This window comes from Chionomys nivalis, chromosome 8, assembly GCF_950005125.1.
Source record: "Chionomys nivalis chromosome 8, mChiNiv1.1, whole genome shotgun sequence".
Lineage (NCBI taxonomy): Eukaryota > Metazoa > Chordata > Mammalia > Rodentia > Cricetidae > Chionomys > Chionomys nivalis.
This window is the reverse complement of record NC_080093.1, coordinates 55,399,690-55,422,985: the sequence shown is the minus strand read 5'-3', so window position 1 is coordinate 55,422,985 and position 23,296 is coordinate 55,399,690. Positions and strand designations below refer to the sequence as shown.

The window sequence follows — 23,296 nt, the reverse complement described above, 5'->3', positions numbered from 1 at the left end:
GTCTCGCTCCCTCACTCTATACACCAGTCCTAGACACACTTTAAAGGCTCCCTGCACCGGCCAGTCCCTACTGGGGCCTTTGCCCTGCTGCTTGATCTCTGGTGTCACCATCCTCTGGTCTCCAGGAGGCTGCCCATCACCCACCTGCCCTTCTACAGCGGGTGACCTTCTCTTGGTTCCTGTCTCAAGCCGCCAGCCTTTGTACAGGACTTAAAGGGACCCCATGGAGCTTGTCATATCCCTGTCAGGGTCAGCACCAGCTCACAGCCAGATCATCAGGTAGAAGGGTACAGAGGGAGAGAGACCAGAAAGCAACTGTGTGAGGTCCTTGGTGGAGGCAGGGGGAGCCAGGCATGCTCGTGAAGCCTGGATCCAGGGTTGGAAGTGCATACTGAGCCTTCCTCATGTGATGACGACTCAGAGTCAGGGTGACCTGTGTAACCTCCACAGCTTCTCCAGTGTCACCATGAAGTGCCATGTCTGTGGTGACAGGCTAGAGTTTGGAGGCCATGAAAGCCATGTATTCTCCATCTGTTTCTTCTTGAAGACTGGTCTTGCTAGAAACCTCTGAATGTATTGGGTGCATGGGCCCAACAGTGCCCAAACCAAGAAGCGCTGTTTCTAGGATGGGTCAACACAGGCTCTCTGTGGCCCTGGGAAACCTTTGTCCATAGGGACCATGTTCATCCCTGAGCTCTGTGTGACCCAGTGCAGTTCCCTTTGTCCTGGCTGGCCCTGGACTCAGAGACCAAGATGAAGGACAGGGTCCCGCCCCAGGCTCTGTGGTCAAAACCACAGAGCTGGTTCCTGGCATAGCTGAGGCACCCCCCCACACACACGCTCTGCACTCCAGGAGGCGGCTGGCCATCCGCTTGCTCCCCTCTCACCCCTGCCAAGCAGGAACAACCATATCCCTCCCATCCCTCTCCTCCCTGTCCAGAGTTTCCAACTCCTTCAACTGTGAAGAGGTAAACTCGGAAGGCTGTGCAAACAGGCTGGGTGGCCACCACATCCGGGATGTCTCAACAACCACGACCCCAACAAGCTGTCACCCTCCGTCCCCAGAGGTGTGCCCAGTGCCAGAACAAGGGAAGGACTTAGGTGGGAGCTGCAGCTCCTCCAGTGCGATGTGTGTATCTATTGGGCGCCTACTGTGTGCTGCCGCGGACACAAAGGCTACAGTGTTTTGTTTTCTCTTTTTTTCTGAGTGAGGATAGACGGGAGTTGGCAATGCCACCTGAGCCGGGGGTGGATGAGGCCCACTGGGCCCAGATCAGTGGACACAGGGTGCCAGGTCCTGGGCATGGGAGAGAAAACCGGTAAGGTAGCCAGGGACACTCCAAAGGTGGGAGTCTACGGGATTCTCCCCTTGAAACCAGCTCAACAGTGAATAAAGTGAAATTGAGCCCTAGCTGTTGTCCAGCCTGTGAGCAGGTAGGAGGCCTAGAAGAGTTTGCAGCAGAGGCCTAGGCAAGCCATGGCTGGCGACACAGGCCACCTAGGAAGGGGACGTTCCACTCTCCAGACCATCCCTGGGTATCCTTCGGCAGCACCATTTGGCAATGGAAAGAGGAACTTGACATGAAAGAGGACATTGCAGATCTGAAGATCCTGATGGGCAGCATTCAGAGTAAACGTCCGAAATGCAGTACCAGACCCAGCACCGGGTCTCTAAACAGGAGCCATGGGCCCCACGTGCTATACACATGCATTAAAGAAACTGCAGACAAAGATGAAAAACAGGGGCTGGCCTGGCAGCTAGCCTGAGCACACCCAGGGGCCTGGGGGCATCCGCCACGTCAGGATCTAATGAGAGCAGACTCGACATCATTATTGATGAAGTCCACATCGTATACTTTCATCCATGCTGATTACAGCCAAGGACGCAGCTTAGCGGCATGCACAGCTGCCCACATCCACCTCTAGAACGTTCTATCTTCCCAGCAGACACCCTGTCCCCATTAAAGACACACTCTTCAGTCTCCGGCATCCCAACTTTCTTTCTGTCTCTGCAACTTTGACAACTCTGGGGTCCTTCCAGAAGGGGAACCCTGCAGGATTCTCTCTTTAGGGTCCGCAATCCTCAAGGTCCACCCAGGTTGCGGTGGGTGTCAGAATGCCCCTCTTTGCTTGAGTCTGTATACGATTCTACTTCAGAGATTTGCCATCGCTTGCTCAGCCATTGTCCAAGCCATTGGGGCACCCCTGTTTTAGCAGCTGTGGATGGGATCACTAGATGAGGGGTGATAGTATTAGTTAGTCACTGTTTTCTCTTTTTCTGGGGGTGTACCTCACGGTAGAACTGCTAGGCTATATAACATTTCTGTTTTCAACCTAAGCCCCACTTGGCTGCCCACAGACTGAGCGGGATTCCCGCCTCACTGCATCCTCACCAGCACTACCTATGTTCTGTTGCTTGATGGAAGCTGACCTCTCGGTGGTGAGATGGTTCAAAGGCTTTTCCTGTGGACGTTTCCCTTTCCCAACATTCCATCTCTAGGAATTTATCCTCAGAAAGATAAGTGGGGGGACAGTCAAGGAGGGACTTCCAGGATACTGAAGTCACTCAAACACCCGACACTCCCCCAGCCTGGTCCACCCCTAGGAACTTTCTCAGGCTGCTGTGATCTCGTGCGCATTGCTGGTGGCTGCACGGCTGTAAGAGAAGGGATGTAAACCCAGTCTGCGCATCTAACAGAAAAGCGGCGCTAAGATATGAACATCCTGCTCTTTGCACGGCCTAGAAATGGCATTGGTGGGTTTGTTCACGGTCAAGGAAAGGGCTCCCCAAAACCCTCAGGAAACCCAACCAACACAACTGAGAGAACTGAGCCTCTGGGACTCCCTTTCAGGGTGGGCGGTAGTGTCAGGAAAGTCCCAGTCATTCCCTCACCCCACTGTGCCCCCGAGGTTCACCAGTTCTACCGGCTGTGGCCCCAGGTAGGTCTTTTGTCAAGACCCAGGGTTAATAAGCCAGCCCTGGGAAGAGGTAGAGTTCACTAGGGGAAGTCTGTGGCCTATGTTGGCCAAAATCAGAGACTCTACCAGATCCATGGCCACCTGGAATGCAAGCAGAATCCCATTTTATAGGCTGAGGGATACCCTTGAAGAGTAAGCCCACCCTCAAACCTTCCCCATTCTTTAGGGACTCAGTCCTGAGCACCTAGGGTCAGCTTCCTGAGCAAACACAAGGCAAGGCTGCTGACCTTCTGACCCTGATCCTTGTAGTGTCCAGGCTCCTAGAGGAGTTGGCATAGGACTCCTGACCAAATACCAACTCCATAGGCCCAGGGCTTCAAATCCAGAGTAGCCAGCTCCACCCCCTGGCCAAGTGCTGGCCCTTCCTTGCCCTATCTACTCCCTCCCAATTCTCAGAAGCCGCAGGGGTGGGGGCCCTCTGTCTGGTGGCAGAAGGCTGCAAATCCTTCCTCCTGCACGGCCTCTTCCTGCCATAGCCCCTCCCCAAGAGCAAACACACGTGGCTGTGCAGGGAGTAGACGGTGCCTTACCTGGCCTAGGAACTGGGCACTGGGCCAAGGTCTTCTGCTACATAAGTCCAGGCCCCCAGGGAGTAAGTGCCTTGTCTCAGTCCCTCCTGCCTGCCCTCTGCGCTGTCCCAAGGATGGGCAGCAGGAGCTGGAACTGGGCTCTGGTCTGGGCCTCTGTGGCCTTGTTCACGGTATGGCCAGCAGGTAAGGTTGAAGCCCCTTACCCTCTAAAAACCATCGTCTCGGAGAGATGACTTCCACCTGGGGATTTTCCCTCCTGAGACGACAGGCATCTCCCACTGTCCCCAGCACCGTGGTCCCAGGTCTTGCAGTTCTCTGGGCTCTGGATCCTATGTCCCACCCTCTAGCTCCGGTCAGCAGCCTAAGGGCCTGGCTTTGATGGAGGTGTTTCAATGAAGTTAGGTGCTCTAAGCCTCAAGGTATGCACCCTCGTGGGTGAAAACCCCATGGCAGTCTTGGCTTTGGAGATAAAACAGGACTGAGGTCTTTCTGAGTCAGAGAGGTCTGTCTCAGAATTAGAAGGGACAGAGACCCCTAGCAAGGACAGGCCCTGCTCTCCCACCAACTGCTGGGGTCATAAGTACCGAGGTGATCTTCACCAAGACTGGGGTCTCCTTGGTGAAGTGGATTCTGCCTCCGGGTATTAGGGCTGGAGCCAAATCAGATGGATCCGATACCCAGAGCTGTGGTCTGAACCCAGAACTGAGTCAGGTAGGCTGTGTGACCCTTATCAGCAAATCTGCTTTCCCTGTCAGTTTGCTCTTGAGAAAACTGCAGTATTAACGCTGTCGGCAGTATTGGAAAGATGGCTCCCACAGGGCTCAGCTGTAAGCAAGCAGAGCTAGCCTGAACCCCCAGGTGTCATGACCTTTCCAAGCTCTGCTCCCTAGAATAGGGAAGCTCAACTCCAGGCTTCCTGTATCTGTGAAAAGGAGACAGACAGTAAGGGAGGGTGGGGTCCCCAAAGCCCATTCTTGGAGAGCCAGAGAGGCCATGGCTGTCTCTCTTGCTTCTAAGGCTGTCTGCTGGCTGGGAACTTCTCTCCTGGGCCTTCTCCCTTCTTCCACAGTGTGGCTCTCCCTAAGCCAGATCCTGTCCGTCAGAGTGCTGCGCCTACCTGGTGAAGTCAGCCCTCCTTCCCACTCACTTTACTTGGGAAGGGCAACTTTAAGCCCTGGGTTGGGGGAGTGTGTTTCTGTGACAGCTGTGCCTGGGATAAGGGCGGGAGGCTGAGCCCTCGGATGGGAGGTGGTAACCCAGACCAAGATGTTGTGGGAGGTGGCTGACCACTCTCTAGCTAAGTGGAGACGGAGAGATCTCAGCCTGAGGGAGACTGGCATAGAGCAGCAGTGCTTGGGGTGAGGGTGGCATCCTCACCCGTGGGGCCTTCCAGCAGATGGCAGCGGAAAGGCTGGGCCAGGAACATTTGGGAGAGGCTGTGGATCTGGGATCAGTGACGGACAGAGGGAGAGGCCATGCCCTCTGGGGAATGCAGTCAAGCGGGGCCCTTGAGGAAGGATTAATGCACAGGATGGTCCCTGCGGTTTCCAAATGTCAGCTGGACACGCTGGGAAAATCAAACAGGAAGCCGCACTGCCCATGGCACAGGAGAGAGTGGCCATCTGGGTCAAAGCCTGGGGGCCATGGTCTCCTGCAAAGTGCTGGCCTTAAGGAGCCATTGGGCTTTGGAGGCTTGAGTTGTTGAGGTTGAAGCTATCTCTTGGACCTCTAGCAGTGAGGCTGTGGAGGTGGCCTTGCCCAGAGGCAATGGACCATCCAGGCCGCTGAGAGTGGACATCCTGCACCAAGAAATGCACCCTCATGCCACTTGCCCCGACCCACAGCTCCAGGCTGGGGCTGCCTCTGATCATAGGTTTCTTTCTGCTGTGTCCCTCTTAGAAACCTCTGACTGTATTCTCTCTAACAAAGCCAGTTTTCATCTTCCAAGGGACTCAAGTGATGGGGCTGACTCTCACCTCCCGACAGATGGCCACAGTTCCAATATTAATATCGTTTCCTAATTGACTTCTTCAAGCCACTGGGCACATCTACCCCACTACTGGCAAGACCAGGTGTCACTCCATAGGTGCAGATGGCGAGGGCCACTGCAGGGGAAGGACTGACTGGGCTGGAAGGGTCAGAATTCCCTAGGACACCTGGCTCTTTGGTGATGGTTAGTGACTGAAGGCTACTACAGCTGATGGGGTTGGAATCTCCAGGCCTAAGTCTGTTCAGGGTTTTGGAGATTACAGGAAGGTCTTGACCCTGGGAGCAGAGCCAGTCCACAAGCCTCACACTAAGCCAGAGCAGTGGCCACGATCTGATGGCTTCTTCTTGACTTGTGTTCTCCTATCCTGCAGAGAGCCAGAGCCAGGTAGAAGAACTGAGCTCAGAACACCCCGAACTCACCGGAGATGGTCAGAAAGTGTACAGTGGTACGTGGCTCAGGCTCTGGATTGGGGAGTCATAGTCTGATGGCAGGGGCAGCAGGGAGTGGGGTGGGGCTCAGGTGGGACAGGCAGATGGTCTCCCCACACCAGTTAACACAGTGAGACTCTTGACTAGTCCATTCTGTCCGAAGGCAGCGCTGGACACACAGACAGGAGCACCCAGGAGAGGAAGAGCTCCTGGGTAGACAGGAGGAGGTTTCAGGGGGAGGGTCGGGGGGTGACCATGGAGAAACTGGATAGTCACCCGTTAGTCCTAGGCTTCCTGATTCCCTTGAGGTGGGCACTGAAGAGAGTGGGTGGCCAGGGAGGAGATCCCCAGCCACAGCCCCGGTGTGACCCAGCCTTCCTACTGCAGCTCCCACATCCTCGTCCACCCGGCATGTCACCTTCATCCCACCCATGACCGTCTTCCCGACCATGAGCCGTAAGTGGGCAGCACCTACTGCTGTCAGGCCAAGGAGAGTGGCGGGGGCGGGGCTTGCCAGTCTGGGGGTCTGGAACTTGCCCTGGGAACATCCGTTGACTGAGTGTCTGGACTGTAGCAAATGAAATGGATGAGGGGTGGGTCTGGGTCTTTAGGTCTTATCCAAGCAACTGAGGGGGTGGAATCGCAGAGAAGTAGCCCATGGAGCTATTGGTTGTTGGGTTCTCTGCTCCAAAGATACTGCCATGGCCCCAGGAGGTTGCCCCTTCCGTAGCTGGGTATGGAACGCTGGCTCTCAGTCGTGACTCCGTCTGGTTTCCCTGTAGCCGCAAACCTGGCGCACAACGGGAGGGTGTGCAGCACATGGGGTGACTTCCACTACAAGACCTTCGACGGTGACATGTTCCACTTCCCTGGCCTCTGTAACTATGTCTTCTCTTCACACTGTGGGGCCACCTATGAGGACTTCAACATCCAACTGCGTCGTGGTCTTGAGGGCTCCAGGCCTGTGGTCACTCATGTGGTCCTCAGGGCCCAGGGGCTGGTGATTGAGCTGGCCAATGGCTCTGTCCTGGTGGATGGACAGCGGTGAGTTGGGTCTTGGGAAGAAGCATGTTCAAGCCAGGCCTTTAGACCTTGCTCTGTCCCTACTCGGTCCTCTGGGGGAGGGGTCAGGAGCAGAGCAAGTGGGAAGGACAGCCCCTGCTCATACCCCGCTGAAGGAAGACCAGAACTTTCTGCCTAGGGTGGAGCTGCCCTACAGCCGTGCAGGTCTTCTGATGGAGAAGACCAGTGGGTATGTGAAGCTCAGCATCCGGCTAGTCCTCACCTTCCTGTGGAATGAAGACAGTGCTCTGGTAAGGACACTCACCCACAGTTCCCTACAGCCCCCCATAACCCTACATAAGCCTTACACAGGCCCTTATAGCCTCACATAATCCCCTCTCAGTTCCACAGATCCCCAGAATCCCGTCTCCCACAGCCCCTCATTCTCCCCTACAACCCTCACAGTGACCATAGGCCCCACAAGCTCCCCACAGATTTCATAAACTCTCAGAGTCACTCCTGACTTCCTACAGTCTCCCACAGCCCATGCAGCCTCCCCCATAACCTCACAGTTCACCCCCAGTTTCTCTAGGGACCTATGATAGGGACCCTACAGACTATCGGGGGAATATCTTCTATGGTCCCCTGGGCAAGTGGGGTGGGAAGCTACCAGGTAGGCCTTGGAGCCAAAGCAGAAGCCCTGAGGCTGGAGTTGCTCTGTCTCCCCCTCTCAGCTGGAGCTGGACTCTAAATATACTAACCAGACGTGTGGGTTGTGCGGCGACTTCAATGGGCTCCCAGGTGTCAACGAGTTCTACGCCCACAGTGAGTGTCATTGAGTCTTCAGGCTAGGTGGTCCCAGGGGACAGAGAATCAAGGAAGTCCAGGAGGGACATGGGACGGGGGTGTTGCCGAGACATTGAGGAGGGAAGTGTGTGTGTGTGTGTGTGTGTGTGCATGTGTGTGTGTGTGATCCAGATAGAGTCCTCTGATAGCCACGTCAGGAAGTCTATCTCCTGATTGCGAGTTTTCCCTCCTGCAGACACCAGGCTGACCCCTGTACAGTTTGGAAACCTGCAGAAGCTGGATGGTCCTACTGAGCAGTGCCAGGACACCCTGCCCTCAGCGGTCAGCAATTGCACAGATAGGGTGAGCACCTTGATCAGACCGCAGCTCCCAAGGCTGGGGACAGTGTGAGGCCTGCATCAACTGATAGAATACCAGAGGACTTTCTGGCCAAAGGCTGAGGAACATCTTCGGGTGACAAGACAGTGAGAAATTTCCTGCTCCTGAACAGGCCGAGAATGGCCTCTGAGCCCTCAGAGATTGCTGCTGGGGCCTGAGGGAGGCAGGCCAAGTTGGCTTTCTCCCATGGGATCAAATGGCTCACATTTTTGATGGAATTCACAACCCACTCACCAGGGCACACAAGTTCTCTGTGTGTAGGTGATGTGTTTGGAGGAGATGTGTACCCACCACACAGAGGGCCAAGGCGGACACTCGAGGAGCCCCTCCTATGAGCAGGGAGGACTCATCCTTAGGATCTGACTCCAGAAACCCTAAAACTAGTAGAATGCCTGATTCCTACCTAAACTGAGAAGTGAACGAGAATGTTGTCAAATCCTAGCCTGTCGGGGGTACTGGGGTAGGAAGGGGTTGAGTAGCAGCATGGAATCCATGAGGGCCACCTGAGGGTTGGCATTATCTTTCTTTCCCTGTCTTCTGAGTCACAACACAGGAGTGCATTCTGCATTCTCCTGGGTGCACAAGTCACAAGTCAGCATGTCTTGGAGCCTTGAAATAGGAGGTGGGGGGAACAGAGAACCCTGGGTCACTCCCTCAGAGCCAAGTAGAGCTCTATACCCAGACACAGCACGGTATTTGGATAGCATAATGTATAAGGAAGGTGGATGGATAATAGATGGATGGATGGATGGATGGATGGATAAAGTAGGTGATCGATGGATGGATGGGTAGATGAGCGATTAATGAATGATAGACGGATGGTAGATGGATGGTGGGTGGATAATGAATGGATGGATAGATGATGGATGGACAGACAGACAAACGGATGTATAGGTGGAAGGAACCTCCAGGTGAAGAAGGGGCTTCCTGTATGGCCTAGGAAGGGCAGGGTTCCTATTACAAGTGCTTGAGGGTCAGAAGATGCTTAGCCTCTCTGTACGCCCCCAGGAGGACATCTGCCGCCGCATCCTGCTTGGCCCTGCCTTTGCCGAGTGCATTGCCCTGGTAGATGTCAGCATGTACTTGGATGCCTGTGTCCAGGATCTGTGCCGCTGCCCCACATGCCCATGTGCCACTTTTGCTGAATATTCCCGCCAGTGTGCCCATGCAGGAGGCCATCCTCAGAACTGGAGGAGTCCTGATCTCTGCAGTGAGTATCCTCACTAGAGTATAGCCCAGGGTCTTACTAAGGACCAGTCTTGAGCTTAGACCCTGGCAAGGAAGTCAAGATAAGAGAATCACTTAAGGGCCACAGAGAGAATGAATGTCGGGGAAAGAGGAGGTAGTGGGGAGGCTGAGGGGAAGATTCTGTACTTGAGGGTTCTGATGTTGATCTCAGAGTGGGGACTCAGTTGTGTCCCTGAGCACAGCAACAAGATATAGCTCTAGAACCTTGGGGAAGGATCTCCTGGAGAGCAGTGGCCTCAGGTGGCCATAGGTAGAGAAGGAAGTATGAGAAGTGTTGGGTCCCTGCTCTCTAGCCTGCTGCTTTACTTAGCAAATGGCACTCTGGGACCTCAGTGGACATGGGAGCAGGGAGTGGGCATGGCTCCCACTGACTGAAGCAGTCAGGACCCACTTCTCCTAGGTCAAGAGCTATCTCTGTTACAGACTGGACATGCCCCTTCAACATGGAACACCAGGAGTGCAGTTCGCCCTGCGTGGATACCTGCTCCAACCCCCAACGCTCTCAACTCTGCGAGGATCACTGCATGGATGGCTGCTTCTGTCCCCCAGGCAGGCCCTGTGCCCCTCCACGGCTACCTTTAGGATCATGGTCTCCACCTCAGCTGATCCTCTCCACTCTTAAGGGCAATAGGCCTGGCTAGGGGTTGCATTCCAAGGTTACAGGCAGGATGGACACTGATTATTAACAAGGATGAGATCTGATGATCTATGCACAGAAAACAGGTGTTTTTAGTCCTTGAGGTCAGGTGGAGAAACTAAGGCCCAGAGGAGCTTATGCCAAATAGGCCAGGCTGGGGCAGCATTCTAGATGAGGGGCCCTTCCCGCTGCCTAGGACTGGGATTGTCTTGGAGGCAAGCTGTCTCATGTTACCTGTACCGGGAGCATCTGTAACCACTGTCCCTTCCTCCAGGCACTGTGCTGGATGACATCAGACACTTGGGCTGCCTGCCCCTGGAGCAGTGCCATTGCACCCGTGGTGGGCACATTTATGCCCCTGGAGAGTCCTTCAACACCAGTTGCAGCTCCTGGTAAGCTTAACCACCTTTGTGGAGATGTGCAGGGTGAAGCTTGCCTCTTACCTCTGTAAACCCTTCTGCTAATGGACTCCCCCACAGCACCTGCTCTGGGGGATTGTGGCAGTGCCAGGATCTGCCGTGCCCCGGCACCTGCTCTGTGCAAGGTGGGTCCCATGTCTTCACCTATGACGAGAAACTCTACAATGTGCATGGGGACTGCAGCTACGTCCTGTCCAAGGTATGGCAGCCATCCTGGTCCACAGGGTCCTGTGAGGGTCCACAGCAGGGGCGAAGGTCATGGAAAACTTCTATGCTGACTGGGAAGTCCCAGGCCCATGACAAGCTCCTTATGGTGAACCAGGGACCCGAGGATACCCCCAGAACCCCTCCAGGTCTTGAGAGGTTATGCATAAGAGAACTCCACATCCAACTGACCTTGGGTTTCTTGACAGAAATGTGCAGATAGTGGCTTCACTGTGCTGGTCGATCTGCGAAAGTGTGGACTGACGGACACTGAGAACTGCCTCAAAGCGGTTACACTCAACCTCAATAGTGGGGACATGGTGAGCACTGGGACTCTGATGACCACCACATTATGGGCTGCAAGTGACAGATTAGGGAGTGTGGAGTAGTGACCGGCAGAGTAAAGAGAGGTTGCTGCTCCCTCTCTAATTCCTCAGGTAGGAGCGGCCACCACCCTTGTGGAGAGAACCCACTGCTAGGACGGGCCTGAGCTTCCATCCTGGCTCTGTCACTGGGTTGGGGAGGGGAATTCTGTCAGAATTCTTCCTGTAAGTGGCTGGCTGGGCCCTGTGGGTACTGACTGTGTGCACCACATGCGACCAGGTCATCCGGATCCAGGCCAACGGTGCTGTGTTCCTGAACTCCATCTTTACTCAGCTTCCCATGTCAGCAGGTGTGTGGCTCCCTGGGACAGCAAGCCAAGGCTGGCACCTTCAGTGGGCAATCATATTTCAGCCCTGAGTAGAGTCTAGCTCCCGGGGAGCTCTTCGTGGCCTCAGGCAGCTCTAGTGTTTCCCCTGGGGTGACAAGTTGCTACCCCTGGTTCAATGTGAATCCTACGTCAGGCAACGTCAACCATGCTCTCTCAAGGGCAGCTGGCAGCCATTTATAACCCATGCACATTTGGGAGCTTTGGGCATGGGATTTTTTTTTGGTGCCCCCCTCCTGTGTCAGCAGCACTGCCGTGTTTAGTGGGCCAACTCCCAGTGTGTCTAACCCCTCTCACCTTACAGCCAACGTCACCATCTTCAGTCCATCATCCTTCTTCATCGTGGTGCAGACTGGCATGGGACTGCAGCTGCAGGTGCAGCTGGTGCCCATCATGCAGGTGTTTGTCAGGCTGGACCCCTCCTACCATGGCCAGATGTGTGGTGAGGCACCAGCGGGTTTGAAGGTGGGACCGTGGCGGGGAGACTGGTGGGGGTCAGGTCCACCCTAACTCTAGGCTGTGAAGTAGGATCCCCTGTGGAAGGGGATTGGGAAGCACTGGCTCCAGAGCTCAGTGGAGACCCCTGCACCACCCAGCACACTTGACATCTGCCCAGTAACCCATGGAGTGACCTGGGAGGACAGATCCGCTGTGCTCCCCTGATGGATCTGTGAGCAGTTGTAGAATGAAGCACTAGGGAGGGTCTTTCTTCCCAGTCCTCCTTTGATCGTGTTTAGAGGGGCGACAGCTCTGGGGAAAGTGGCCAGGTTGAACAACCTGCTGACCTCCTGACTCCGGTCACTAGGCCTGTGTGGTAACTTCAACCAGAACCAGGCTGATGACTTCACAGCCCTCAGTGGGGTAGTGGAGGGCACAGGAGCTGCCTTCTCCAACACCTGGAAGACTCAAGCCTCCTGCCCCAATTCCAAGAACACCTTTGAGGACCCCTGTTCATACAGCGTGGAGACGGGTAAGCACCCTCTCTAGTCTTTGGCCATTCCAGCAGCCCTTCCTGACCTCTGTGGCCACATGAACCCCTGGGGGAAGGGCTCAGAGAATTCCCACATAGGCAGAAAGGCACGAGGCATTAGGGTTGAAGAGGAAGCAGGTGAGGGGCAGCCAACGTTTCTCCCTTCCCTAGAGAACTATGCCCAGAAGTGGTGTTCCATGCTCACCGAAAGCTCAGGAGTCTTCTCGGCCTGCCATGCTACTGTCAGCCCGGTGCCCTTCTACTCGGTGAGACCATGGTCTGCTGGACCTGGGTGGGGCAGGTACAGGAGCCCTTGGAGGCTGGACTCCCAGGCCCACCCACCACTACCCACGCTGGTGTTTACTTCTCAGTTAAAGGGTTCACCAACGGAGAAGCTGACAAAGAGGGTTCTGGGAGCTCAGAATGGTCCTTAGTGGTCCTAGTGTGTGCCCAACCTCCCTCTTGTAGGGACAGCAGGTGCTGGAACTGAGCTATCTCACGGCCTTGTCCCCCTAGGCTCCCCCTTAAAGGCTTCTTTCTATGTTGACCCCATCCAGACGTGATATAGCACTGCAGAGCACCTTTTGGGGGACACGCTTTAAACAGCACTCCAAAGCCCTAAACTTTAGTACTTCATTCCATCCCCGAGGGTGTGTCTCCGGGTAACCCACTTCCAGGACGCCTCACTGGACACACCCTGCTGAGCCCAACCCACCCAAGCTCCCTATGTGCAGCTGGGTTAGAACACCACCCTTGTCTTGTGGAGATTCTTCCCCAGAGCCCCTGCCTTAGGCTTCAGGCCTTCCTGAACCTAGGTCTGTTCTCCATTCTGGCTGCCATTTTACCCTGTGGCTTCTGCCCTAACATGAATCCCAGGCCACATCTCGAAGACCCCGCTCGTCAAAGTTTCTGACGGGATGGCTCCTGCTGGGAAGCCTCAGGTCCAGGCCTTGAGCAGGGTTTGACGGATGCTGATGGGAAAGTTCAATGAGCAATAAGGAGCCCAGAAGACAGAGGTACCTGACTTCCTGACGTCTTATCTCCCAGAACTGCATGTTTGACACGTGCAACTGTGAGAACAGCGAGGACTGCATGTGTGCCGCCCTGTCCTCCTATGCGCATGCCTGTGCTGCCAAAGGCGTGCTGCTCAGTGGCTGGAGGGACAATGTCTGCTGTGAGTGTTCTGTGGGCCACCAAGGCTCCTTGGCACAGGTTAGGCCTCCCCACGGTAGCCATCTGGACCCTGTCACTCTGGCATAGGGGCACTTGGGACCCTGGACAGCAGCAGCTATCATCTTCTGTCCCATGTCTGCAAGAACCTTTCATCCTATGGTGTCAACGATGGTGTCACTAGTCTACAGCAGGGAGGAACAAGGGCCGTGTCAGTTCACACAGCCATTGATCTCTCTGTACTGTTTCTTCTTCCTATAGTCAAGTACATGAACAACTGTCCCAAAACCAAGAGCTACTCCTATGCAGTGAGCACTTGCGAGCCTACCTGCCGCTCTCTGAGTGAAGCTGATGTCACCTGTGGCGTCTCCTTTGTGCCCGTGGATGGCTGCACCTGCCCTGAAGGCACCTTCCTGAATGACAAGGGTCACTGTGTGCGTGATGAGGAGTGCCCCTGCTTCTTCCATGGAACTGTGGTGGCCGCCAGAGAGTTCGTTATGGACAATGGGGTGGTGTGGTAAGAAACACCGTCCTTACCCATCCCCTTTCCTTGCAGATCTGTGTTGGGGGGGGGTCGCTAGTGGTCCTTCTATACCCGGAAGTTTGTGTGGCCTTCTAGTATTAGCATAAGCTGGTGACTAAACCTTTAGTGTATGGGAACATGGGGTCCAGGGTCTTCCCAAGGACCCCTAACAGCAGGCATCCTCTTGGAGTTGGGAGGAGGCAAGGAGGCCCAGACCTTGGTGGGGTATGGAGAGTACTGGGGTAGAATGTGGGAGATACTGGGCCTGGAGCAGAGGTCCTACTGTCTCTTGTAGTTCATGTGAAAAGGGGAAGCTGACCTGTCTTGGAGCCTTGATGCAGAAGAACACAGGTATCATTCCACCCTGACCAGCCTGTACTTCACCATGGTTGCTGTGCCCAGATGCTCTAGGGGAAGAGGGCTTGTGGGCTCTGTGGCAGTGTGGCTGTAGGGCTCTTGGGGATGTGGGATATACCCGCTGGGGCAGGTCCACACAGACTGGGAACTTGGTACAGAGCACCCAAACTTTCTACAGTCCAAGCAGCAAGACAGGGTCAGGAGACCGTAGAGACCAGGAATGTCCTGTTCCAGGCCTCTCTCACATGCTTGTCCTCCCCAGAGTGCCAGGCACCTATGGTATATCTGGACTGTAACAATGCCTCAGTTGGTGACCAAGGGTCCGAATGCCTTAGAAGCTGCCACACACTGGATGTGGAATGTGTGAGTCCTCTTGATGCAACACCAACCTTCATTCACCATTCTAAGCTACAGGAAGAGTGTGGGGGGGATATCACTGGAAGGCCAGTGGCTTTGGGTGTTGGCCTCCTCTTGGGCATTCAAAGGACAGGGTCTCCTTGATTGCTGTCCTGGGCACCTGAATAGGGTTGAGGGGACAGGATGTTGTTTCAGTCCCTGACCAGGCTACCTGTGTCCACAGTTCAGCACACACTGCATCTCGGGCTGTGTGTGTCCCTCAGGGCTGGTCGCAGATGGGAATGGGGGCTGCATTGCTGAGGAGGACTGCCCCTGCATACACAATGAGGCCACCTATAGACCTGGGGAGAGCATCCGGGTAGACTGCAATAACTGGTAGGTTCTGGGACCCTCAGAGGTTATCTGCAGTGACACTGGTCTGAGACGGCCTTGGCATTTCAGGGGCCTCGGCATGTGTCTTGAGAGCCAAGGTACTCAGAGGACCCCATTCTGGGAAGGAAGGGCTATTTCTCCAGCGGGGGTGACTGGATTACACACCCACACAAGACCAAAGCTTGATATAGTCTGAGCTTGATTCCCCAAGTGAAGTGGCACGCTGGCACAGGACTGGGACAGCCGGTCTCAGGGGACAATACCCTTGTCAGCAATGACCTCTCCTTTCACAGTACCTGCAGGAACCGCCGGTGGGAGTGCACTGACCAACCTTGTATGGGTGCATGTGTGGCCTATGGGGATGGCCATTTTGTTACCTTTGATGGTGAACGCTACATCTTTGAAGGCAGCTGCGAGTATACCTTGGCTCAGGTGTGTGGTCCCTAGCCCCTGCCAATGAGTCACCATTCTCTATCCTTCCCACCAGTTATTTTTAGCTGTGACCAGAGTCTCATCTTTTTCCTTCTCAGGACTACTGCAGAGGCAACACCAGTACTGATGGGACCTTTCGTATTATCACTGAGAATGTCCCTTGTGGGACCACGGGAACCACATGTTCCAAGGCCATCAAGATCTTTGTGGAGGTGAGAGTATACCTAAAGCCACCGGGGACTGTGTCCCTCCTTCTGCAGTGTTACCTCTGGTTCTCCAGCCATCAGTTATTCTCAAGGACAGGATAGCAAGTGACCCAAACCCAGGACTTACAATAGCAAACTACCGTCTTCCAACCTGGAGCTAGAATTAGATTAAGGTGAGCAGGATTGCGTTCCCTGTAGATCAGGAGGTTCCAGCAGGCCTTGGTTTGTGGCATCACTCCAGGCTAGCTCTGTCTACTCGTGACCTTCTGCTCTGTGTCTATATGTCTCTGGTCATTGTTAGGACAGTCACTGGGCTTAGGGGACACCCAGGTAATTTCAGAATCCTCCAAAGGCTCTTTTTCTAGCAAAGTGTTATTTTAAAGTCTTTGGAATAATGTGTATATTTGGGAGGGATATTATACTCAGTACCCCACTTCTGGCAAAAGGAAGTCAGAATTCAAAGTAGAAAGCAGAGCTGCTGGCTTGCGGTGTGTCTTTCTGTTGCTGCAATAAAACACCATGACCGAAAGCAAGTTGGGAAGGAAAAGGTTTATTCGCCTTACACTTCCAGATCATGGTTCATCATTGGAGGAAGTCAGGACAAGAACTCAAGCAGGGCAGGAACCTGGAGGCAGAAGCTGATACAGAGGCCATGGAGGATGCTGCTTACTGGCTTGCTTCCCCTGGCTTGCTCAGCCTGCTTTTTATAGAATCCAGGACCACCAGCCCAGGGATGGCACCATCTACCATTGACTGGGCCCTCCCTCATGGATCACTAATTGAGGAAATGCCTTACAGATGGGTCTCAATTTCCTCAGTTGGCTCATCCCCTCTGAGGTGGGTGGGGGATGGTATAAGGCAGCGTTGCACATGTGAGCCTTTGGAGATCTGTAGGTGTGCGGCCTGTTTCCCTACTCCTCCAGTGAGTCTTCATCTGTTGAGGAGTCCTCCAAGGGCAGCAGGCAAGCTCCCGGTCTCCCAGTTCCCTGACACTGTTGCCTTATGTTTCTCCATCTACAGAGCTACGAGCTGATTCTTCATGAGGGGAACTTCAAGGTGGTAGAGAGAGGGCCAAGTGGGGACCCTCCATACAAGATCAGATACATGGGCATTTTCCTGGTCATTGAGATCCGCAGTGGGATAATCGTGTCCTGGGACAGGAAGACCAGTGTGTTTGTCCGACTGCAGCAGCATTACAAGGCAAGTGTGGCCACCATTCACCCTGCTTCTAGACCCAGCTAAGATAGGTCTAGGGCTGGTAGCTGACATTGAAAAGTCCTCACTACCAAGACCACACACAAACCAGGTTCCAAGAAGGACAAGTTGAAATTGCAATGCATAGTGGGTGTACTGGAATCACGACTGATAAACCAGCCCACACAGGTCTGTGCAGACACAGAATCTTCTAAAGAGAATAAGTTCAGTTCACCCACCTGCCCCAGGACCCACTTCCCACATCCATTTGCAAGTTCACAGGGCACAATCCAGGGAAAATGGGTTCTCCCTGTGTTCTACTCCCAAGCCAGGCTCTGTGCCAGCTCCCCTAACCTGCTCAGGATTCTCTCTGCTCGTGTGTCTGCAGGGCAGGGTCTGTGGCCTGTGTGGGAACTTTGACGGCAATGCCATCAATGACTTTACCACGCGCAGCCAGTCTGTGGTGAGTGATGTTCTGGAGTTTGGAAACAGCTGGAAGTTCTCCCCATCCTGCCCAGATGCCCCAGTTCCCAAGGACCCCTGCACTGCCAACCCTTACCGCAAGTCCTGGGCCCAGAAAAAGTGCAGCATCATCAACAGCGCGACCTTCGCAGCCTGCCACTCCCAGGTAGGACCTGGCCTTGGTTCCTAGGGCTTGCAGTTGCCTGCTTCTTCCTGGGAGGAATTGAGTCTCACTGGACTGCCAGCTGGCACAGTGTGAGTGGTGGGCCCTCTGCTCCACAGAATCAGACAACTCTCCCATGCTGGGGTGGGCTAACCACATGTCCCACAGCTGCGCCAGTCTGGAATTCCGTTAAGCAATGGCAGCTGAAAGAGTCACCATTACTATTTCCTTGGGGCATGTTCTCAGGGGTATGGAAGTTCAGGTGGGTTCCAGGTACCAGCTAACTCAAATGGATAAGAGACAAAATTTGCTGTCTCCTAGTGATCCTTCACTGGAGTGAGGTGGCAGGGTAGTCATGGAGAGGCTTACACCAAAAAGCCAAGTAGAAAGCCACTAGGAGTCATGGGAACAGCAGTCCAGGGGACAAGTCAGCTATAGGAAGGCATGCTACAGGAAGCTATAGGATGGGGCCAGTACACTGAGTAGAAGGACAGAAGTAGGACCGCAGTGCAAGACTCTGCAGGTATGAAGCCTGTAGACCGGGTGACGGGACCCAAGTCAAAGGACCCAAAGAGTACTAGAGAGGGTGTACAGGTGGGCATGTGCAAGTGTGAAAGTGGGGCAGATGTGTAGGCACGCAGTGGTATGGGTGAGTGTGCAGGTAAATATCTGTGCAGGTGTAGGTAGGCAGGTATACAGTGATATGTAGGTGAGGAGCTGTGCAAGTGGATGGGTGCACATATGGACAGGAGGGGAAGTGCACAGGTCAACAGACAGGCAGATATACAAGTAGTTAGGTAGGCAGGTACACATGCAGACAAATGTGAAGGTTCACAGGTAGGCAGGTACACTGGTGTACAATCAGGTACGTGCACAGGTGGGCAGGTACATGGTTTTCCAGCTGTGCAAGTACACAGATGGCCAAATAGATAGGTATACATGTGGACAGGTATGCAGGTATATATTCAGGCAGGTGAACAGCTGCACACGTGTATGGGCACATGAGTGGCAGGTTATGGGTATGTGGGTGTACAAGTGTGTGGGTACACAGTGAGTTAGAAAGGTGGTGTTGGACAGTTCCCACTTGGGACAATCTGATAGCAGCCACAGTACCAAATCAACATTCCCATAGTGTGGGGGCTGGACTACAACTAGCTCTGTATCCTCCCCCACATTCATCTGTCCCCTGGGCAGACATCGCTGTCCTCCCTGAGTGGCACCTTGGCTCCTCCATTCCAGGTTGACTCTACCAAGTACTACGAAGCTTGTGTGCATGATGTGTGTGCCTGTGACTCAGGGGGTGACTGCGAGTGTTTCTGCACTGCTGTGGCTGCCTATGCCCAGGCCTGCCGTGATGTGGGCGTGTGCTTGTCCTGGAGGACACCAGACATCTGCCGTGAGTAGGGCACTGTCCGTGGTACTGAAGGGTGGGTCTGTGAGTGAGGTGGGCGACAGCATTTGTACTTCCCTCCTGGCTTAGATGCTGGCCACTATGATGTGTGTATGTGTGCATGTATGTATTTGTACATGTTTGCACAGAGCTATATACACACGTGGTTCTTTCACACATGATATGAAGTAGCTGAGGTTGGGGACCCCAGGATCTGGGTTAGGGAATGGACCCAAGGAGGCCATCTGCCTAGCCCAAGGCCTGTACGTCTGGGTATAGTCATGAGGTCAGTAGACTCTGCCTTCTGTCCTCAGCTCTTTTCTGTGACTACTACAACCCCCATGGGGAGTGTGAGTGGCATTACCAGCCCTGTGGAGCCCCCTGTCTGAAGACCTGTCGAAACCCTGCTGGACGCTGCCTTGTTGACCTGCCAAGCCTGGAAGGTAAGGGCGGAATGTGCTGGTGGAGGCCTTCAGACCCATAACCCCATGCATGGTACTAGGGTAGACCCAGTGTACTAGGGGTTCTCTGCCACTGATTGGGAACTGGGCAGTTGGATACATGCCCAAGACGACAAAAAGTCAATGCTATCCCTGACGGCTCTAGGCTGCTACCCACAATGCCCACCCAGTCAGCCTTTCTTCAATGAGGACCAGATGAAGTGTGTGGCCCAGTGTGGATGCTATGATGATGATGGAAACTACCATGATATTGGCACACAGGTCCCTACAGCAGAGAACTGCCAGAGTTGGTGAGAGGGGAGCCAGGGAGGGAAGAGGACAGGGACCCAGAGTGTTGGGAAAGGGCAGGGGAGGGCTAAAGCATGCATCAGCTAGAGGATGCTCATGGGTCCTCAGAGCCCCTGTCTTCCCCCCAGTCTCTGCACCCCTGATGGCCTCAAGTGTGTTCACAACCTTACAGGTAAGCAAAGCCTGTGGGTTTGGGGTTGGAAGAAGGCTGAAGGCTGAGAAAGCTGAGCCAATACATCTAACCCCCAGCCTGCATATGCACCTATGAGGGCCGTACCTACCACTACGATGATGTTGTCTACAACACCACGGATGGCCTTGGTGCATGCTTAGTAGCCATCTGCAAAGACAACGGGACAATCATACGCACAACAGAAGAGTGCCCTGCAGTCTCATCTACAACACCGTTTACATTCACCACTACCTTGACACCCCATACCACAACAGGTGAGACCATACCAGGTTCACTGAAAGCCCCTGAACATGAAACTATTATGTTAACCAAGAGAGAGGCTTGGCCACATTGGCACAAGGGAAGATGACAAGTGGCCAATGCAGGGAACTCCAGTTACAAAGATATCTTGGGTTCTGATCCATTGTTCAGTTGCCTAGGCTCTGCCTGGTGTCCATGGTCCTCACCCCTCTATGATTTCCCAGGAAGCCTTGGCACAACTGCTGGAGCTGCCATCAGGGAAACAGAAATCCCCAGGCTCCATTTGTCCTTGGTGTAGCCCACCGTAGTTAGTGAGCTCTCTCAAGACTGTTAGCTGAGTCCTGGACCAAGCCAGCATTAGCCCTAACTTGTGCTAAGGTCAAGTCGTCTGTTCCCTTGCCCTGAGATGAGAGGGGCTAAGAAGGGCTTCTATCACTTTCACGCAGGCTCAGCTCCCACTGCATCCACTGTGTCCACGGTGTGTGTTCGTGAGGTCTGCCGCTGGTCCATTTGGTATGATGAAAGCCATCCAGAGCCTGGCATGACAGGTGGGGACTTTGAAACGTTAGAGAACCTGAGGCAGAAAGGGTACCAGGTGTGTCAAAGCCCTGCTGCCATCGAGTGCCGTGCTGAGAAGTTCCCCAGCATGGACTTACAGAAGCTGGGACAGAAGGTGAACTGTGACCCATCCTGGGGGCTGAAATGTCTTAACAGTGAGCAGAGTCCGCCACTCTGCTACAATTACGAGCTGAGGGTTCTGTGCTGTGATTACGTGCCCTGTAGTTCCACCCTGACCTCAGGCGTAAGCACCACTCACTTCCGACCAGAGATCAGCAGAGAGTCCTCTTGGCCCACTCACAGTACTCAGAGGCCCACTCAGAGTACTCAGACAGCATCCTCAGTGTCCAAGTCCACACCCTTGTGGACCACAGAAGGGAAAGAGACATCTCTGGATACAATTCACAGTTCTAGACAAACAGTGACGTTCACCTCAAAAAGAAAGGCCACTTCACATCGTATTGGGTCCACAAACTCAGCCAGCAGCCTTGTCACATCCAGCCCAACATCAGTATTCACCTCACAGACAGGGTCCACTTCAAGAACCAGCACGGTCACACAGATAATCAGCAGCCCCGTGACCTCAACCACCTGCCAACCCCAATGTCAGTGGACAGGGTGGCTTGACACAGACTACCCCACATCTGATGGCGAGGGAGAAGACATTGAGACATATGAGAGAATCAGGGCCACTGGGGCAGATATCTGTGAACAGCCTCAGGGCATCCAGTGTGTGGCCCAGAACTACCCTGACATGAGTTTGGACATGTTGGGTCAGGAAGTGACGTGTGATGTCAACTTCGGTCTGGTGTGCCGCAACAGGGACCAGAAAGGTGATTTTGGGATGTGCTACAACTACATGATCCGGGTGCTGTGCTGCAGTGTGAGCCATTGCCAGGGACCGACCACCACTGCGGGCTCACCCCCCACACCACAAACTGCCACCACTGCTACCCAGACCCTGTCCTCCAAGCCTTATCCCAACACCAGTCCAGTTGAGACCTGGTCTCCTTCAGGCTCCACCACCAGCATCCAGGGCTCAGAGATGCCCACCTCTGGGATCCTGACTGCAAGTGTGTCATCCCCACCCAGCACTTCTCTGACAGCCACCTCAAAGACTACTCAGCATCTCAGGAGCCCAGAATCCTCGGGTACCCTGTCAGTGGTGACAACAAGGTCCACCTCTCAAGGGCACTCCCTACCTCCTAGCAGTCCCCATGCCACCAACACATTCTCAGCAACAACCTCAAGGACTTCCCTGGCCAGAGGGACAACCTTCTCTACCTCTCTGACCACCCCTGGACCATCCTATTCCCCTCCTGGAAGCACCAGCATGAGCTCAGCCACGGCAGCCTCCATGAGCAGAACAATTACACATTCCAAGACTACCCCAGAGCTCACTGGAGCTCCTTCAGCCAGCACCACAGAACCACCCAGGACACCGACCACGTCCACTTCAGCAGCCAGCATGGTCACACACACGGTCAGCATGCCTGTGACCTCTACCACCTGCCAACCCCAATGTCAGTGGACACGGTGGCTTGACACAGACTACCCCACATCTGACGGTGAGGGAGAAGACATTGAGACATATGAGAGAATCAGGGCCACTGGGGCAGATATCTGTGAACAGCCTCAGGGCATCCAGTGTGTGGCCCAGAACTACCCTGACATGAGTTTGGACATGTTGGGTCAGGAAGTGACATGTGATGTCAACTTCGGTCTGGTATGTCGCAACAGGGACCAGAAAGGTGATTTGGGGATGTGCTACAATTACATGATCCGGGTGCTGTGCTGCAGTGTGAGCCACTGCCAGGGACCAACCACCACTGCGGCCTCACCCCCGACACCACTAACTGCCACCACTGCCAGTTCCAGGTCAATCACACATCCTTCCTGGCCTGTGACCAGCATATCCACCATCACCAGCACCACAGAATCTATTTCATCCCCTGGAAAAACCACAATCCTCACCATGGCTTCTTCCACAGCCACAACCACACCCAGGGAGACTCGAACCTCTTCATGGCTATCCACTGGTCTCTCCCCTGCCCTTACAACTACAAGGACCACTTCCACAGGCTGTAAGTTTCAATGCACCTGGACAGATTGGCTGGACAGTGACAAACCTCAACCTGGCCAGTTTGGGGGAGATATTGAGACCTACTATCATATTAGAAACAAGACAGGTATCCAGATATGCAAGAAACCTGTGGACATTGAATGTGAAGCCATCCTCTTCCCCAACATGTCCTTCCAGCAGCTGGGCCAGGAGGTGGTGTGTAATGTGGACTTTGGACTCATCTGCAGGAATAGCAAGCAGGCCAACAACCAAACCTGTTTCAACTACCATATCCGTGTGCTCTGCTGTGAGGAAGACATAAGCTGTTTGAGCACAACGGGATCACTGTCCACCTTCAGTCCAGTGACGGAATCCCCTCATACAGCAGCACCGCTGTCGTCCACTTCCACACCAGCACCTGGATTTCCCAGTACCGTCTCCATGTCCACAAACACGAGGCCATCGGAGGAGCCCATGGCCTCAACTTCACTCACAACACTAAGGAGAATCTCTTTCCCTAGGACAGACAGGGTTGTCTCCATTGGCACAACTGGGACTACTGAGAGA

The 23,296-nt window shown here is 54.2% G+C and overlaps 1 protein-coding gene across 1 annotated transcript in view; it reads left to right on the top strand.

Moving 5' to 3' along the window:
- Positions 1-3,622: 3,622 nt before the first annotated feature.
- Muc5b (mucin 5B, oligomeric mucus/gel-forming) overlaps positions 3,623-23,296 on the top strand; it is a 33,932-nt gene continuing 14,258 nt past the window's right edge. The window contains exons 1-33 of the mRNA XM_057778707.1: positions 3,623-3,692; positions 5,870-5,944; positions 6,315-6,383; positions 6,710-6,971; positions 7,129-7,240; positions 7,664-7,754; positions 7,972-8,078; positions 9,123-9,324; positions 9,786-9,911; positions 10,274-10,391; positions 10,479-10,617; positions 10,832-10,942; positions 11,226-11,295; positions 11,636-11,773; positions 12,137-12,301; positions 12,473-12,567; positions 13,349-13,475; positions 13,733-13,988; positions 14,290-14,345; positions 14,614-14,714; positions 14,932-15,083; positions 15,374-15,512; positions 15,611-15,724; positions 16,739-16,918; positions 17,301-17,540; positions 18,777-18,933; positions 19,242-19,370; positions 19,534-19,678; positions 19,805-19,848; positions 19,926-20,123; positions 20,556-22,545; positions 22,659-22,751; positions 22,846-23,036. Coding sequence (XP_057634690.1) covers positions 3,623-3,692; positions 5,870-5,944; positions 6,315-6,383; positions 6,710-6,971; positions 7,129-7,240; positions 7,664-7,754; positions 7,972-8,078; positions 9,123-9,324; positions 9,786-9,911; positions 10,274-10,391; positions 10,479-10,617; positions 10,832-10,942; positions 11,226-11,295; positions 11,636-11,773; positions 12,137-12,301; positions 12,473-12,567; positions 13,349-13,475; positions 13,733-13,988; positions 14,290-14,345; positions 14,614-14,714; positions 14,932-15,083; positions 15,374-15,512; positions 15,611-15,724; positions 16,739-16,918; positions 17,301-17,540; positions 18,777-18,933; positions 19,242-19,370; positions 19,534-19,678; positions 19,805-19,848; positions 19,926-20,123; positions 20,556-22,545; positions 22,659-22,751; positions 22,846-23,036 — 6,262 coding nt within the window. The remainder of the gene's footprint in view (positions 3,693-5,869; positions 5,945-6,314; positions 6,384-6,709; positions 6,972-7,128; positions 7,241-7,663; positions 7,755-7,971; positions 8,079-9,122; positions 9,325-9,785; positions 9,912-10,273; positions 10,392-10,478; positions 10,618-10,831; positions 10,943-11,225; positions 11,296-11,635; positions 11,774-12,136; positions 12,302-12,472; positions 12,568-13,348; positions 13,476-13,732; positions 13,989-14,289; positions 14,346-14,613; positions 14,715-14,931; positions 15,084-15,373; positions 15,513-15,610; positions 15,725-16,738; positions 16,919-17,300; positions 17,541-18,776; positions 18,934-19,241; positions 19,371-19,533; positions 19,679-19,804; positions 19,849-19,925; positions 20,124-20,555; positions 22,546-22,658; positions 22,752-22,845; positions 23,037-23,296) is intronic.